General features: G+C 45.9%; 1 protein-coding gene across 1 annotated transcript in view; it reads right to left on the reverse strand.

Annotated features, from left to right (window-relative positions):
* The window catches only part of LOC100659992 (voltage-dependent L-type calcium channel subunit alpha-1D), a 40,292-nt gene that overhangs the window by 12,168 nt on the left and 9,225 nt on the right, over positions 1-18,899 (reverse strand). Inside the window, exons 9-10 of the mRNA XM_064274380.1 lie at positions 13,567-13,697; positions 39-152 (exon numbers count right to left, since the gene is read on the reverse strand). Of these exons, the coding sequence (XP_064130450.1) occupies positions 39-152; positions 13,567-13,697 (245 nt within the window). The remainder of the gene's footprint in view (positions 1-38; positions 153-13,566; positions 13,698-18,899) is intronic.

An 18,899-nucleotide genomic window follows, 5' to 3' on the forward strand; every position in this document is an offset into this window, starting at 1 on the left:
CCAGGTGGCCAGTGTGTAGCTAGGCGTGGAATAATTACTTTGAACAAATCTTCTTCTTCTCGGTTTGCTTCTTCTGGCTCATCATCTTGCAAATCACAGGATATAGCCCGCCGGATTTCTGGCCCAATGTCGTGTAGTGTCCTTAATCCCGCCTAGATCAATGAAAATGGCAGAACAGGTTAGACGACACGTGTGCCTGGATCTGACCTGGGTCTCGGCTCTGCTCCTGCCTGAATCAGCTGTGGGAGGGGAAGAATTCTCCAAAGGAAAATCCAGGGAACCCACTACTTGGTTCAATGTAACTGAAGGTATCCCTGCAGACTAAGCATTGCTGGGCATGGTCAGGAGTTCGAGATGGTCAGGATGGTCCCAGGCTGGAATGCTTGAGGCCTTCAAGCCAGTAACTTCCTTTTCAATTGCCTCCACCTGCCTGGCTGTATCTGGGCATCAAGGCCCCAGGGGGAGTACTGGGGCTCACCAGGGCCAAGGGCCCGCACCCTTGTCTAAATGACACTCTTCAGAGGGATCGCCTGCAGAGCAGCATCTCCCTGAGCCCACATACTACAGAGCACAGCCAGGACATTCTAGAGAGGGTACTAGGACTCCCTGGTTCTCCAGGATGAGGAAGCCTAGAGGCAGGTGCCAGAGAAGCAGGCAGACCAAGTAGCCATCAGGGCCCTGGTTCTGCTGAAAAGCCATGGGAACGAGGGAGTGACACGACAACCACAGCCGCCCGCACACTCAGGACCACGACACAACGATCGACATGCATACAGACCTGGGCTGCTGTGCAGTGCCCAGCCTCCACGACCACCCACGTGCCCTGGCTTGCAGCCTGAGTGCAGGCTGAGAACTCATAAACCACTCAGTATCCTCCTGAAGACTACAACAGATTTAAAGTGGCTCACCACCCCCTGCAGTCAGTTTGAGAAGCCACCAGGTGATTTCCTCCAGGCCCCTCACAGACATTCTGCATTTCCCCAGGGCCCTCCCAGCCAGCCTTCTCCACCCTGGGTCCCTGCTCTATCGGGAAAGAACCTTCCCCTGCCGGAGGCCTGGGAGAAGCCTTTCCACTGTTTACAACTTTGTTAGGGAAGCATTCTAAGATGGTTACGGACTATATGTGGGGGAAGGTGAGGTAGCTGGCTGAGGTGAAATTATGTTTTGACCACCAATTTGAAGAGAAATAGCATGCTAACTGAAAGACTAATAGGGACTATACAGCTGCTTTATCCTTTTGCACAAAAAGACAGACTTGCATCTGAAAGGCATTTCCTTTTTGGCCCCTAGGTCTACGGCCACCCATCCTGTATCCAGGCAGGAGCCTCCTCATGCTGTCAGTTGCCTGCTACTTAAAAAAAAAAAAGCTACTTAGCAGCTGAAAAAGTCTTAGAGAATGTCTGAGACATGGGTTGTGCAGGTCTCCACAGGAGAACTAGGCCAAGTGGCAGGTCACAGGGGAGGAGCCCACTGCCCTGTCCTTCCTCCACAACACCAGTGGTGAGTGGGCAGCTGTGGCAAGGACACAGACAAAACATCAGGACTATGCTTGAGTCATGAGACACACAGTGGAAACAAAACCGAACAGTGGGGAGAGGTGTCAGCAGGTCTGGGCTCTGCTGTTGTAAGGATTCTCAGAACTGGTCTTCTGCAGATGCCATGGTCACTGGTGAGGTAAATTTAAAATGTAAAGTTGCACAGGAACTTCCCAAGAGGATCTTAGAAAAATGGCCTACTTTGTAAAAGCACCAAGCCCGTAAGATGCTGCTGTTAAAAATGGGTCTGGTTTAAACCACTCTTTGAGTACAGGAGCAGCAGATCTTTCTAGTTCGCAAATTGTGGGAGTGAAAGAATTGCCAGGAGTCAAAGCTTTAAGGTTCCTGACTAGGGATGCTGTGGTTTTGTAGGGAAAAGGAAGTCATGTTTCAGGGCCAAACCCAGGGCAGTTCTCGGGTCTGCGAGGCTGCCTCTCACCCTCCTGTCCCTCTGATCACAGGCATGAGACATACACGTGCACGCACACACACACCCCTCTCCTTAGGACTCCCAAGTCCGGCACATCTGAGCTTGGGGCTGCACTGGTTCTGAGGTGGATCCACTTACAACATCAAGAAGCCAAGTCTAATGTCATGTTGGTAACAGCTTACACAGCAGAGCTGCAGGCCTGTGAAGAAAGGTGGTACTCAACAGTATTAAATGGCCTGCAGTTCATTCAGACTTTTCTAGGGTACAAATACCAAGACAAGCTAAGCTAAGCAAGGGTTTGGTAGAGTCTGATCTTGAATTAACTAGGAAGAAAGGTCTGTTTCAGATCTGAGGCCCACAAACAAGAAGGGACAGAGTTTGAGACACCTGCCGCTGTCTCCACAAAATTAGCATAGTAACGACATACTAAGTCAGTACCCCCAAATAAATCATGTACATTAATCCATGTTACAAGGCAGTACGGGCCAGGTACCCTCTTGATTTTAAACAAAAACAGATAATCCTCTTTACCATCATTCAACTGACTGGACTAGGTCCAATTAAAAGAAATAGAAAACTATTTATTTGGATAATTTTTAACATCATCCTTTGTTGACTTGTTGACATTTCATTGAAATACACATATAATTGCATAATAAAAACAAAAACTGTCTCCAGCACGTCTTCACTGATACACAAGGTCAGGGTTGGATGACAGGGTAATGCAGTGAACAGACACAGGACAGATCATTTGTTTGCAACATAATCATGGAGAAAGTTGAGAGGTGGCCCCAGATGCCACTTCCAAAGGAAAAAAAATGACAACATATTTATTAAAGAGACATGGGAGGGGGGCAGCACTCTTCCCAGACACGAAAGCGGAGGTTCAGTAATCATGGTTATATTTTGCTTGCCCCACACAGGCAAACACACCCCTTTTAAGAGTCAGGGAGAGCCTTTACTCTTCCACGGGTGAACTCAGGAAGGACGACAAGGGTGGGGTGCAACTAGGGCGGGGTGTCTGCCATGGCTGGGAGTCAGGGAAACAGATGTTCCCAAACTTGAGTTGAAATGAAGCTTAAGGGCAGCACCCTGAATTTATTACATATCATAAAACATGAAAATGAAGTTTTTCTAGCACATGTATCGAGCTTCAAGGTAGCTTAAACTGCTCCAAAAATTCCATAGGCACAAGGTCCAATTCCAAAAAACGCAGAAAACTACCTTAAACTCTTGAAAAATGTACTTTTTCCCCACAGCTCTAAAAAAAAAGAACATTTCCCTTGAAATAAATACTTTACAGTCAGTAAAACTGTCTAGTCTTTCATATTTCGTATCTCTGTCTACCTCTATCAGAAAATACTATTTTAATTTGAAATGTGGTCATTAGCACTTAAACCAACACAATTAAAGCCATATAAAGTCATTCCATTAACATCACAGTAGTATTATGGTTTTGAATAAACACAGAATTGCTATAAAATATAAACATTATTGACTTGTTTTAAGATGTCCAATCTTATAAAATATTAAACGGAATCAAGCCTCATTTCTGGTTGATTTTAAAATGCTAGATGTTATAATAAATATTTCTTTAAAAAAGAAATGTTGGCGCTTTGCCTGTAGACTGCTGCTTTAAATTTTAGACACCATTTAATTGGAATTTTATAGATACTTACTGTAATGAATGATTAAGTCACACACAAAAAAAGCAACAAACCATGAAATCTCTCTAAACATTTCTGAAGCAATAGCATACCATTATGATATTTTAACATCAAATATGAACATTCATTATCTCCCTTTCTTTTGATGACTTTTAGGGTTATTTTAAACTTTGCCTACCTGGATGCATTTAAAATGGTTCCACAGCCTGTCCTGGAAAGATAGCTCCATCAGATACACACGTCCACCACCTCTCACACCACTACAGCAAGCTAAACCCCCAAGGCACCCTCCTGGACCTACACTGTAACAGTGAAGATAGGAGATGCAGCTCTCGAGTCTGGACTGGGCCAGGCCATTCATCTTCGGGACGTGAGCACCAGGCCTTCTGTCTCCAGCCCAAGAGCCCTACAGTGGCAGAGTCTGTTCTCCATCACTGGCAGGTTTCACTCAGCCAAGGCTGGCCCCCCACACAGTCATCTTGGTTCTGATTAACCCTTTAGTAGGTTTCGGCCCATACCAAATTAGAGGGGATACTTTTAGGCTAGCTCTGTGAGAAGGAAGAATGAGAGATTAAATTCTTACAGAACAAACCTGTTCAGCTACAAGCTGTCTTCCGCCTCCTCCACACACACAAACACAGGCGCACTCACATCCACACATCACATCACACACTGACACGCCCCTTATTTTGTTATTGTTTTCCTCCAGGGAAAATGTGACGGTGTGGCCTTTTTGTCCATTGTGAACAACAAAAAAAATTGTCAACAAAAAAAAAAATTGTGAACAGGTCTCCGTTAAATATACTGGCTGCGAATCATGAGCACAACACTCTATTAGCTATCCGTGGTGATTCCGACACTTACTGAAGCCAGCTGTGGCATTACCCCCTAAGTTACTCTGCCAGGCCTTCCGCCAGGGTTGGGCTCAGCTGGATATATTGAGGTTTTTTTTAACCATCACTTTGAAAGATAAAGAAAACTTTGCCAAAATTACCTAAAGTGATACAGGACCTTTCCCTGCTCTATCTTGATTCTTGGCTGTAGTTTTAACACAAGAATCACAAATTCTTGCCAGTTTCCTGGTAATGGCAAGAGTATTACATAAAAGTTGGCTCAGCAGAAGCTACAAATCACAACTTCTATTCTGATAACATCTTTTACACCTGTCATTGCGGTCTCACAGATGTTATTTCACTACATCCTGGGAGGGAGGGAAGACCGAGGTAATTCTCATTTGGTTAAATTATCTGCCCAAACTAGGCAGAGGCTCAGCTAGGACTCTTGACTCCTAGGCCTTCTCTTCCCATGACACTATGCTGGGCTCTCCTCTCCCAAGCTCCCACCTCAACCACCACCATGAGAAAGTCATTGCATCTGCTGGGAAAGAGGCTGGAATCGAGTCTGCCATGCCCTCACTCACCTATGAACCTGACTGGGGGGTACCACTTAATCAAAGTTCATCTTCTTTCAAGTAACTTAGCAGAACTCATTTATAACTAAATCAACATTTATAACTATATTATCATGAGTTGTCATTAAAACTAATCCTATGTTGGTACACATTCTTAGCCTCAGTTGTACCCTAAGGAGCTGAGATTTTTAAAAAAAGCTCTGTCATGCACTAATCCAGACCATCACTCCCCAGATCAGCACAGGTAGTAAGACCTGAGCAAGTGTGATAGGACCCTCAGCCTAAACTTAGGAGGATAACATGGGGCACGGGCAGCTTCTGTCTACATAAATGGGTTGGGGTTGGAGAGAGATGCAGAAGGGAAAGGGTCAGGTTAGGGGCAGTGCTACTACACAGGAGGCCCTTTAACAAGGGAAATCATAAAAAGACCCCAAACGCCCTCTTGCTTTAAGGGCGATTTTAGCTTGTTCTTTTGTAACGGCAGCTCTCAAAGTGTGGTTTAGGAACCTTGGGGATCCCCAAGACATCTTCAGGGGTCCATGAGGTCAATGTGATTTTTATAATGATACTAGGACGCTCTTTGCCTCTTACACCCTTGTTCTGTCATGAGCACACTGCAGCATTTTCCAAAGGCCACACGATGTGTGCTGACAGCATCGTTCTGGCATCTGTGCTTGCATACTCCTGTGTTTTAAGAATTTCTCTTCTCCCTAACCTAGCTCCTTCAGGCAGATGGAGAACAGAAGCAGACCTACAGACCAAAGCAGTTTTAGTTTACAATACAGTAAACATGGATACACAAGAGTCTGCAATAATTTTTCAGAGTACAAAAGGGTCCGAAGACCACAAAGCTTGAGAACTGCTGCTCTAGACCAACCTGCCCTCAGAGAGACAACACTATCTTCTCCTCAAGCACACGACTCCTCACCCTGTCTAGGATTCCTCTGATTCTGCTGAGCTTTCTCCACGTCCAGAAGAAATGTCCTTCATGTGGGTTCTCTGAGCTAGCCTTTGGCATTCTTTAATGGGTTGCCTTTGCTACTGCCTTAGAGTGATATGCCCGCCCATTTCCCCATACAGACATCTTTTTTAGGTCTAAGACATTCCAGAAAGAATGAATTCACCCAGGTACCATGGAACCGTCACCAAGTTTTGGCAAGCTCCTTCCTGTGGATAATTGGATTGTGACACATTTGGGCTAGGCAGAGATACTAGGTAGATATTATTAAATAACGTTCTACAATATTTAAGATCTTTTTACTACTGCATAATATAACTTGCCTTTATTTTCAGCAATTCTATCTTCTCAAACACTTTTGAAAATCATTACTATTCTAAGAGGGAAAAAATCACCCCTCTTCAGAAAGTGTATAAAACACAATACCCGACAATCTTACGGATTATCCGGAGGGGGCTATGCCATAGTACAGGCTGTTTGAGATGAGGCCGTCTTGTCGTTTGCTTCCCGTAGATGGGACATTGGCCTGAAACTTTTTGTTTTTTAAATTCAGGAGTTTAACACCTAGTTTGTTGTGTGTGTCTATGAAGATTCTGAGATAACTGACTTAACTAGTCTCTTACAACTCTTTCTACATTTGAAGCTATATTCTGCCAAGGTCCAAGAGAAATGACAAAGGCATCTCCACAGTCTGACTCTAAACCAAGTTTCCAGGAAGCCTTATTTCCCTTTCAAGTCAAAGCCAGGGTGGTAGCCTTCACTATTTCTAGCTGTCTTTTTCATAAACTGGCCCTAGCTACCAACCACAGCCAATGCTGTTACTTAGCAACAGAGCAAGCCCAAGTGGGGCAAGAGTCTCTTTTGTTTCCTATAAGTCCCACCTAGAAAGCTGCCACTTTCCAGCTACTTATTTGGAAGGACTGTGGAGAAAGCCAAGTCAAAACACTGCCCATGTGAATTGTTCAAGGCTTTTCTGTTGAGGTTTTGTGTGTGAAGACTTGGATCTAGAAGACAACTGGTCACACTGGCCCTGCAAGACTGGGGTGATATAGGCTGTGGAGTGGTGTATATTGTTCCTTAGTGCTTCATAAACTTGAGACAAACAGAGGGACCATTACTCAGATGGAGATCAGCTCCTTCCCTGTTACCACAGGGATGACCAGCTCCCTTTCAGAGACAATACACCAAATTCTTAATAACTGGTATATCTCTGGCAGTGACCAATCAGAGCAGACGCAGGCCTTCAGCCATACCCGGGTCCCTGAGGCCCCCTGCTGTTCCAGGCATTAGCCCTTTAGCTGTTGGATCACAGAGGGGTCTGGGATAGGGGCTGGGATGTTGGCAAGGCTGAGGAGACTCAAGGTGCTAGGGGCAAGGCTGTCAACTACCAGGTACTGACATGTTTCAACATCTTAACAAGTGGTCCAGCCATATTAGAGTCTGTTTGGCTGACTTTCAACCCGATTCTCCACACCACCACACATGGAGCACTATGGAGATATCAAACCTGCTCTCAGGCCCTATGGATTCTGCATGAGAATCCACACAGCCACTGAGGGTGCCTAGGCTTACTATGTTCTGCACATGTGGGAACAGAACCTGGGGCTGGGCGAGTTCAACACTGAGGCCACAAGGTCCACCTGAACCCAAGTGGGTCAGATCGCCTGGTATGGTGAGCCACGAGAGGCATAGGCCAAATGCCCACAGGCACAAAAGACCTCATTGGAAGAGACCTCCAGGCTGGGAGTCATTCTGCTGTCAGTAATGCACAGGATGGGCCTGTAGGAGTGTCCTTCCCACAGGTGCCACTGCTCATCCTTGGCTGCTTTCCAGGGCTCCCTGCATTCCCAGGGCACTGGAAGAGCTTTCACCTCACTCAGGAACAGCACTCCCCCAGGTTCTGCTGGCTCTCTCCACCACATTCTCCACTGCCCATCTCTCTCTCTCTCACACACACACACTCACACACACACAGCCTCCAGTCTGCATAGACCAGCAGATGAAAGGGGCTAACGTGCCCTTCCTTCTTCTAGATGGTTGAGAGATTTCAAGTTTTTAGATTCTTCCCCATTGTTTTTGCACTAAGATTACTTTTGAATATTCATTCTAAAACTCCAATTGGCCATTTTGAGTATCCTGGCTCAGCATCGGTTGTGCAGACTTCTTGCACCACCGCTTAGAATTGGCTGAGACTTTCAGATCAGACGCCTTGACACTTGCAGGCACAGAACTAAGCTCATCAAGTGATTTCTTGGGCAAAAACCTACAGTTCTTGAGATTTGAAAATGCAATCTGTACTGTTACCTCTGTTTACATCTTTATGCATTTCCTAGATATCTTAAAATGGAGAAAGTTCTCTTTTTCAATGGGTAACTAGAGTTACAGAACAGAAAAGAGGTAAAAGAAAAACAAGAATTTCTTAAAGTTCTGATAGTAAACAGGCATATGATATTATTGTTGTAGTCTTAATAATAAGCATTTATACGTTCAAAGTGCTTTACAATCACTTAGCTATTCCTCACAACAGCCCTGTGAGGTAGGTCGACATTATTACCCCCATTTTACAGACGGGGAAACTGAGGCACAGAGAGGTTAAGTGTCTTGCCCAAAGTCACGCAGCAAGTGAACGCTGGAGCTGGGACTAGAACCCAAGTTTCCTGACTCCCAGTGTCCTTGAAACTAGACCACACAGTTTCCAAAGAGGCATCCCCAGACTGGCTCTGAGCACAAATTAAAGACGGACAATGGTAAATGAGGTTTGGGTGTGGTGGTACTTCCCGTGGACACGTTAAGATGGAACCTGAGGTGTTGCCTGGATTGGCTGGCATGCAGGTGTTATGTGTTAGTTTAAATGGGTGTATCTGAGCTTCCTGTCCTGTCCATTTCTCACTGCGATCTGAACTGGGAGACTGCAGAGAGCAGGAGCTGGCTGGTCAGGAGGTCATGACGTACTGGGATATAAAAGGAACTCTGTCAGCTCAGTGCCAAGGGGCCTGCCAGTCTTTGGGCGTTCAGGCAAACTAGGGATGCAGGACTTTGGAACGGAGTCAGCTGCCCATCTTAAGCAGGTCTGCTTATTCTTTTTATTATTTAAAAATTTATTTTTTTTTTTACTGGCCAGCATCAGGAAGTTGTGTTCATTTCATTTCTCTGTGGGGCGGCTGCCCCCCTCCTTTGCTCTCTCTCTCTCTTTCCCTTTCTGAGTCTCTGCTTTGGAAGCCAAAGCTGTTAAGCCTTGTATGTTCCCTTTCATGGAAAAGAGCCACTGTGAGCAGCATCCGTGACAGGCGGCCGTGGCTCCGCAGATGGGCCACAGCCCGCTTCCACCTCTGGAGGAGTGCTTTGCTTGGAAGGGGTCTCCCCGGGGCCTTGGGTTTGCTTTTTCCTGCATTTCTCCTGAAATGCTGTTTCAGTAGAAATAAGCCCACTTGAGACTTTTCCCTTTCAAGGCCTTAGCCACAAACGCCTTCCGACTAACCAGCTTGGTGCCGTAGCTCAGGCAGAAAATTCTAAAGCATCCGTTCAAGCATCTGAAACAAATGAATCAGCCGGTGAAATCTTATCTGTTAGCATCTGTTCTCCTCTTAAATTAAAAAAAGCCTTTTTATGGCTTTAGATGGAATCATGCTTTAAAAAACAAAACAAAACAAAAAAATCTCACTACATTTTAGGCTAAAGTGGATTGACAACAGGAGTCTGACGCTGTCAGTTAAATGTCTGTGGAATGGCCTGTTCTCTGTTTTTACACCTCCCTGAGAAGGCAACATCAAGGCACATCAGGAACAAAGAGTCATTTGTTTCTGGTATACCACCCACATTTCCACTGGACCGCCTACATCACCATCTGTTGGCAGTGGCACAGGCTTTAAAATGACATGGTTTAACAACCTAATTCTTTATAGCTGGAAATAATGGCCTCCTCCCTAAACACAACTTCCAAACAGGTAAAAGAGACTATCCCTATAAAATTTTACTGTCACTGGATGGACAGGCTCCCATCTGGGATGAGTGGAGAACAGGCATCTCCTCGGATTCCATCAGAGCCCATGTCTTTTGCCTAAGGGAAATTCTTAAGTGTTGAAAGAAAGAGAAATGAACAAAACTTTTCCCACTTTGGGATCTTTTCTTATTCTTATCCATCATATACTGGACTAATTCGTGTCTGTGTCTGGAGGGAATGCTGGGACATTCAATGGGCATTACTACTTGCTGGAAAGGGGACTGTTTTCATGGCTGCTTAGCTGTTTGTTTTAATTTGCTCCTCGTGGAAACTTGCAGGTCACTTGGAGGCAGCCAACAATGGATGAAGAGCAAATGCTGAGTCAAACTAAAGTGAATATGGCATGTCAGAGATGGATGGAGAAAGAAAGCAAGGCCAGATGCAGCTTCTCTATTTCCCTCTTTGGAGAGGGACTTGAGAGAAGGTTGGTTTTAATGATGAAAATGAATGGACAGATGAAAACTACACACTCATCCAGATCACATTGGTCAGAGGGCCCCAGATGCCGAGCTCCTGACCACACTCGGATCCAGGAGTTCCTCAGGCCCTTCTCCTTCACGTAGAAGGCAACACTGCAGTTGGTCTGAATAGAGCAATCAGACGGTGCCTGCAGGTTGAAAACCGTAGTACATCTGTGTGCTCCTAAAAACCATTCCGGAGGGGGACGCAGACAATTTGGACCAGTTGTAAAACCCGTTCCGACAGACTGCACTCTACGCAGCACAAGCACACACATGCCTACGTCTCTGCTCCTGTGCTCACACTAGGATGCCCACACTCCATTTTCCAGCAGCAATCAGTCCGTTCGCCATGTGGTACCCTGTCAGGGGAGAAGTGAGTCACCCCACTTCTCAACATGCTATGCCCACTTTCAGGGGCTTCCTTGTGAACACGTGTGCTTGTCCTAGATACAGTGTTGGTACACTCCTCCCATTGCTGTGGACCCGATTCCCCTAACCGCCTTATCACCATGTACTACTTCATCATGCAGAGAGAAGAACCTTTTCATGCTAATTAACGTAGAGTAACAAATCACATCTAAAGCCATTTCTACAGCAGAGGAAGCCAAAAATGTAATGAGAATTATCCTTCAAAGAGACAGGAATTTTCTATTTTTAATGTTTGTTTCAGAATCAAATGCATTTATAGAATTTATCTGTCAAGATTATGAACACGACTTAATTTTCTATGCTGTGTACTCAACATAAAATATAGACATAGCCTCAACTCCCACGGGAACTATGTCAAAGTGTATTGATATTATCATCTAAGTGGAAATATTTGAATTTTACCACGGAAATAAAACTCTTTCCATAAACAACAGAATGAAAAATGTTTAGATGAAAAAAACCCTTGATGTTATTTTAACACCGTGTAATAGAGTCTTTTAACCCGTGATCTATCAATGCAGTTTTAGCATCATTTGACTTAAGACTCAGTGAACCCCGTACATGAATATTATTTAATCATGTGTTGTTTCTGCATGTTTTAAAATATCAAAAAACTAGATCCAGCCACCACAGCAAATACTGAAGCCATCTAATTGAGAAGTATCAGGGGCCCGAAGAAAGGTATAATCGGACCTAGTTGGTTATCATACATGCTTTCCACAGAAAACAGAAATCTCATTACACAGAGCTAAATTAAGACACAAGGCGTCGATGAAACAGTCTTTTCCCCCGCCAGAAAATTCAACACGTTTCAACCCCACTAACTAGATTTCCAGAATGCAAGCAGTTCCCTATAAATAGAGGGCACCACATAACTGAAATCTGGCCAGCCCTAGACCTCCAAGCTCAGGGCTACTTTAGAGAAGAGCCTTCAAAAACACATCAATCATACCCTCTCCTTGCACCCAACTTGGCCTTGCTTCCCTCAAGAACATATGGACCAGAGGCCTGTTCAAATTTACACACATCTTTTCAGTTTGCTTCCTCTAAGGCTAGTTGTGCACAGGGGTCCAGGAAGACTGTCAGTTTGCAAACTGGATCGACCAGAGGCAAAAGAGCTTTACGCACAAATTCTATGACCTGAGCTATTTAACTGGGCCTGGGATTCACTGAGCTCCTTTAGGCTAGGTGATCAGAGAGAAACAAACTAGAGACTGTCTTCCGATTCAGTGGCTTTCCTTCCCTCCACGTACACCTCCTCCCCCAACCCCTGCGGCTTTCTGGGCACAGCAGAGGTTTCACCTTGAATTAACATCCACTAACCCACCATATATATATATATATATATACGAACTCCACACTCATATATACGAACTCCACACTGATTCATTCGCTCACTCATTGTCATCCATATTCATACTCATATTCTCTCAGCAAGATCATGGACAAGCTTCCGCTTTGGTAGTTACCACCACTTTGAACACACAACAATGCTGGGCATTTTTCTCCAGAAAAAAAAAAAAACAGAATGCCTGCTCCACATTGAACCTCATCAATACCTACGAGGCCAAATATAAGACACATGGTGACAAGAGGGACATAAAAGTGATTTTAGAGTAAATGAATAAAAAAGGAAAAAGATTCTTTATCTTACTCACAATGGATTTAAGGCACTTTGGGTAGAAGGGATGACAGGGTTTTCAAAAGGTTTGGACAGTTGTTTCTGACAGCTTGCCAACCTCTGTAGTTCCCTTCTTCAGGCTCTTAGTGCCTTTTTTCCATTCTTCCTTCAGCCTGCTCTCTCCATCATGGCACTCACAAACCAGCTTCCCAGCCCCAATATCTGCAGTTCTCTACTGTGATTCCCTTTCTTCTACACACACCTGCTTCCCATCTCAAAGTCTGTGCTTACTATCCTCATGGGCTTACCTGGGGTTCTATCTCCCTTGACTGTACTAACTCTGGCTGGTACCAGAGGTTCCTGAAGCCACACCCACACTCTAGGAGCCGGGGGCGGGGGCAGGGCTGGAGTGGAGGTGAGGGGCCAGAGGCTGGCCTGGTTCCTAAGAGAGAAGCACTTGCACAGCAAGCCTCAAGGCCATCAGGCGACAACACGCAGACAAGACACACCAAACACACACACACGCACGCACATGCACGCACACTGTACACACTAGGAGGTGATGGATGTTACTGAAATGGACCGAAAACCAACAAGCAGTGGGGTAAGAAACAAACAGAAACAAAACGAAGCACTTGCGTTTGGATGGAAAGCTGTTCACTGGGCAGCTAGGGCTGTGGGGAAACCCTGGGACCTCTCTGCAGCAGCTGGACTTGCCTGCCTAGAAGACACTGCCTTGGGGAAGCCTGGAGGAGAGGGTGCAAGCACTGACTTCCCTCCCCCCAGGGATGTGCCTGCAGGGCTGTTCTGGGGTCCTGCCCCACAGGGCGAGGCCAGCAGCAGATGTGGGACACCACTGAGGAAGCAAGGAGATGCAGGCACTTACCTTGTGGCCCAGAAATGACCAGTCCACATTTTGGGGAGTGTGTAGTATCTCAGTTTAACAAAATCCTTGTGGTACTGCTCAACCATGAATAGTCAGCTCTCTAGTATTTCAAATAAGCTTGCAAAATTGTTAGTGGAAAGAGAGAAAAACAAACAAACGATAATTCACCTGTAGGGCAATTGTGGTGTTCTTCGCTGGGTGTTTTCCCACCAGTCCTTGTTCTTTCCGTTTCTTGAATTTCCTAAAGTAGTCCTGTATCAGGAAAGTGGCATAGAACTTCCCCACGGTTACCTCATCATCTAAACGGAGAGACCAGACAGAGCTCTCCTGAATCAGCATATTTGGACCAAGAGCCTAAACACTCGCCTCTGGCCGGGAGCAGGGGCAGGGTGGGACAGTGCAGAAGGCACTAAGCTCTCAGCTCACAATACAGGAGACTAAACCTAGCAAAAAGCAGGGTTTTGCAAAGCATTAAGGCTCCAAAATAGGGTCAGTTAAATGAACTGATACTCAGAATTGCAGAAAATAATATATTTGTAATGCGTTTTAATTCAGCAGCATATTAGTAAAACTCCAAAATGCTGTCTTGGTTATTTACTCAAAATAAAAATTACAAAGCAAAAAAGGCTTCATGGACTATATTTTCACCCACAGGGATTTGCATGTGTAATTACTGTGAACATCATCAAGAACAATTAACCATCCAAATCCCGATGCCTTGAGACAGAGATCTCAGAAAGGTTACATACGAGCTCACTGAGGACAGGAAGGTTCAGAAAAGTCCGGATTTTCATCTGTCCCCTTTATTCTCTGCCAATACCCTCCGTATACCATTTCTTGGTTGTAATTCAGAACTGCTTGTTTTCTGTATTGCAGAGATGGTTCGAGCTAACCTCAACATCGAGCTGGGCTTAGTTTTGCTTTGTTCAGAAACAACCCTCAGTATGCATATGTGTTGTTAGGGAATCAGAACCTGACTGGCGGTTTCAGAGGTGATGCACGAGGCAGAATAGAGGCTCTGGCTGTCTCATGGTAAACCACCATGGAAGTGTAAACCTGCCCCGGGGGTCTCCAAAAGCCCTGCTCTCCCAAGGGCACCCATAGTGTGCTCAGGTCTCCTGGGTGAAAGCTTAAGGCCACCTTACTAGCCCACCTACCATGAGGCCCAACCTGCAAAAGCTGGAAGGAGGAATAGCTACTGGTCCTCAGGCTTTAGGACAGCGAAACTTTGGCCAGGCTGCCCTGCCAGCTACAGGCTGACCTCGGGCAGGGTTTCAACCTCTCTGAGCCTATGTTCTTGGATGTCAAATGGGGATAATAGGAGCACTAGCCTCTCAGAGCAGCTAGGAGGATTACGTGAGACAAGGCACATGAAGCACTCAGCCATGGCCTGGGTCATCCTAAGTGCTGGGGCCTGAGAACCGAGAGCCACCACAGTCACTTTATTTACAACGTACCAACAGCGGCATCTACTGAAACGGACCCTGGAGCACAACAGGCTGAGGGGACACTAGGGCCCACTGAATGCACTAACGGAACCCTGCGTGGGCTTCATTTAGTGCCCAGGTGCCTCCCATTCATGGTCCCTGTCTGGAGACTGCTGGGCCACTCAGGGCTGCCTCTCCAAGCTTCCTTGTCTGAAGCTACTCACTGAGGACGGCTGGGGGTGGTCTGGCCTCGAGAAGTGTGTTATGTTGCCTAAACCCAAATTGGGCAAGTCCTGGAGTGGTATTGGGGCCACCAATGTAAACTTAAGGCTTTGTGGGGCATGCAAAAGCCTAGTCCCTAATCAGTCTCAGGCTTGTCAAAACACACCTAAAGATGCCCTGTCCATAGGCTAGAAGGTGAAAGATGAACAAGGAGCATTCAGGTCTTGACATCTCCGCGCTTGCTTCACTCTCGAGCCTCTCTCCACTTTGACCAGGGTGCCTTTGGACAGTCTGGTACTATCTACTGCTAGGCACGTACAGGTGCCAGGCCCTGTGTGGGAGGAATTCAATGTGTACTCCATGGCCTCTTCACAAGGACTCAGAGATGGTGGATCTGTTCACCCCTTTAACAGATAGAGAGAGGTTTAGTGACTTGCCCAAAGTCAGCAGAGCTGGGGTCTGACCCCAGGCTTGTGCCTTCCTGAGCCCAGGCTCTTCTCCTCCACACCGCTGCCCTAAGGGACAGCTGAACTCTGGCCACGATAGCCACCTGCTTTGGAACTGGCTCTGCCAGAGTACAAGTATCTCTCTACTGGCTGCACACAGGATGTGGGCCGCCTACTGACTGACTGGTGGACTCCAAGGAACCCAGGGAGATTCTTCACCTGTTACTGCCTTGGCCTGAAGTCCAGGGCTCCAAATTTTCTCCACAGGCCCCCAGAAAGGGCACTGGCTCTATCTGCAGAAGACCCTAAGATGCTTCCAGCAAACATTGGCCTAAGACTCACCTCCCTTCAGCCTGAATCATGCTAGTCCCCTGCAGGAGGGTCTTAGCTCTCCCTGGCATGGCGGTGTACTCACTACAGAGGGTTCACCGTGTTTCTGCCCGAGGGGTGGCTCCAGAGCAGAGGCAGGCCCGCTCAGGGCTCTGCAGCCAGGATTCAAAGACCACTTGGTCTTAAATCCACTGAGATGCTGAGCTAATTAGGAGACTAGGCCCTAGGAAGTGTTTCTGAGAAAAAGAACAGTCAAAGATATAGCAGGACAGAAAAGGAAGGAAGAGAAGGAATGAATACTGTGAGGCATCTAGGCTCAGGGCTGGAGAGAGAGAGACAATCAGCTCTGTGTGCTCCTAAGGAAAAGGAGTAAATGATTCAAGTCAAGAAATGCAGATCCGAAGGCACAGCGGGTCTTGGGGGAGCAGAGGGGATTTCTAAAGGGAAGGATCCCTCAAGAATGGAGGTGAGAACACAAGCTGAGGTGCAGAGCTGCGAAATGAGACAGCTCAGCACTGATGACAGAGAGAGTGGTCAGACTGTTCCTGAGGCCAAAGGCCCCTGGGCTCCTGTAGGTGGAGAAGGGAAACTCCGGACTTGTAGCCCACAGTCCACTGCTAAACAATGCCTTGTTATCAAGCTCATGATGACCCGGGTAGCGCCTCAGACCACATCCACACCAGCAAAGCCTCCTAATACAAGCATCCTAATCTGCTCTGTCTCCAGGGTTATAAAGGGATCCCTGAGACCTCACATCTGCCAGTCCCGGGCAGCAGGGGAGGCTGGCCATACTTAGCCTGCTGCTCTAACCAGCTTACAGTGTGTGGGACACTTTAGCCTTTGGCCTCGGGGGGCTACGCGTGTTTGCCCAGTGTTCTAAGTGTACCATGATGCTGGAAAGATTGGGAACCACTCGTCTACCAAAAGATGCAAGGGGACAAAGAGACAAGCAACAAATGCCAGATTCTAAAACCTTCCCCAGCAACTGTTTGAGTCTGTTCAGCGATGCCTGGAAGTCACTGCCTTTTGAACTTCTTCAGCGATAAAAGTGCTTATTTGAGCTTCAACCTGGATCAGCTCTCTACTAGGCATGTAAATAAACAATAAGAGTGACATTCTGGAGCACTCTACCTCCCACTAAGGCCCTGTTTCTTTCTTCTTGGGTGTCACAATGTCTCTTGCTGTCTTTTTGGAACAGATGAACACTTCTCATTCTAAACCCCAATTCATCTTAAGAAATACAGAGGAAAATCCAGGCCCAGCTGTTGAACCAGGAAAGGTGAAGAATATTTATCTTTTATTAGAACTAAAAGCTGAGCAGCTTTTTGAAGGACGGGAGTTCAGATGATGAGCCAAATTCTGGACTTTTTTTCTGGTAAAGTTACGAGACATGAAGTTTCACAATAATGAGGGTGATGGTCTCCCAGTGAGTCCCAGGAGGACGGGCATTAGCGTGTGAGTTAGATTGGTGGGAATGAAGGTGGCATTTCAAGAGAGAACTGAGGGTTAGCAAGGGAGGAGCAGGGTCCTCCGACGGCGGGAGGAAGGTTTACACAGACAGGCACAGCCTGCTATTCTGAAGCATGCATCCATATTTCAAGAAACATCGTAGGGGAATACAGTTGGCAAGAGATAACTCTGATTCCATGCCACCACCCTAAAACAGAATTGCTTCAGAATATTCTGAAAGACTGAGAGCTGAAAGGAATGGAGGCTGCAGAAAAAGCTCAAGCAGATCGTTAAAACAATTTAAAAAAGCAGTTCATCTAAGCCATGCGAACACTTGGATGTGAGGCTAAAAGGAAAAGAACTAAAACCAAAAAGTGGTTTTAAATGTGCAGGATCAGTTCTCCCATGGAGAGCCAGGTGCTTTAGGCGGAATTTCCCCCCGTTTTGTTTTCCTTCTATGGTTTCCTTCTGGGCCATCTGCCCCAGCTTTGAGCTGGTGGCCATGCCAGCTAAAAGTGGCTCCCCCCAGCGACAAAAGCTCATACTGCTTCTTGCTTCATGCTGAGGAACAGAGCTGGCGGCCAGCATGCTGCTCTCTCTGCCCTCCAAGAGCCAGAGGTTGTCACCTTCTCAGAGGGAGCAGCTTTGGCCACCGTCCTTGCCCAGGGGTTCCGGAGATGACTTCCAGACCTGAACCAGACCAATCTCGAAAGCTGCAGGGCCAGTGACACTATAAAATTCGGTCGGTTACAAAACACACTGAATGCTTAGAGTGAGCCCAGGGCTGGGGTGGCTAAAAACGCTGTTGTGGTGGCACCGAGTAAATGGATCCTGCACCTTTAAAACTTGAAAATAAAACAGTCAAAACAACCACCTCAACTTCTAAGTCCACGCGTATTTAAACAAAAATGGAAAAATATTATATATATATATATATATATTATATATATATAAAGTCTGAAAATAGTTTAGTCAGTTATTTTATAATAAGTAACAAGAGGAACTAGACATGCTTGTTAGTTCTGTCCCTACTCTAAATTCTAGTTAAAGGGACGTTTTGGGGGTGTGTGTGTGTGTATATATATATATGTATACATATGTATAGATATATACATATATATGTGTGTGTGTGTATATATGTATACATATTAGATATATACATATATGTGTGTGTGTGTGTGTGTGTGTATATATATATATGGTAGTAAATTTAGCCTCATAAGACCGTTTCAAAAATATGATTTCCTGAAAGTGATCTATTTTTTGTAAAAAGTTTTCAACAATAGGTTGAAGGATAATTGGAAACTGATTTTAAACATTTCATTAGGACCAAAAAAAAGGCAGGTGTTTTGTTTTGAGACAGCAAGCTTGTTCTCTAACATTAATGCCGCCACCTACAAGAAAACCCCGCTCAAGCTATCTGGGTCTGGGTTTCCTTCCCACATGAAGCCTTTCCTTTGTCTGGAATGCTCTTCATATGGCCTCAAATAAATATACCAAATCACCAAAGGGCTCTCCCTAGTTGTTTGCCATAATGCCCTGGCTGATCATAAAGCATTCCACAAATGCTCTCTGGACTGTCTGGAAACACTATCATGGAAACCAAAGCACTGGCCAAGAACTACTT

Source organism: Loxodonta africana, chromosome 22 (genome assembly GCF_030014295.1).
Source record: "Loxodonta africana isolate mLoxAfr1 chromosome 22, mLoxAfr1.hap2, whole genome shotgun sequence".
NCBI lineage: Eukaryota > Metazoa > Chordata > Mammalia > Proboscidea > Elephantidae > Loxodonta > Loxodonta africana.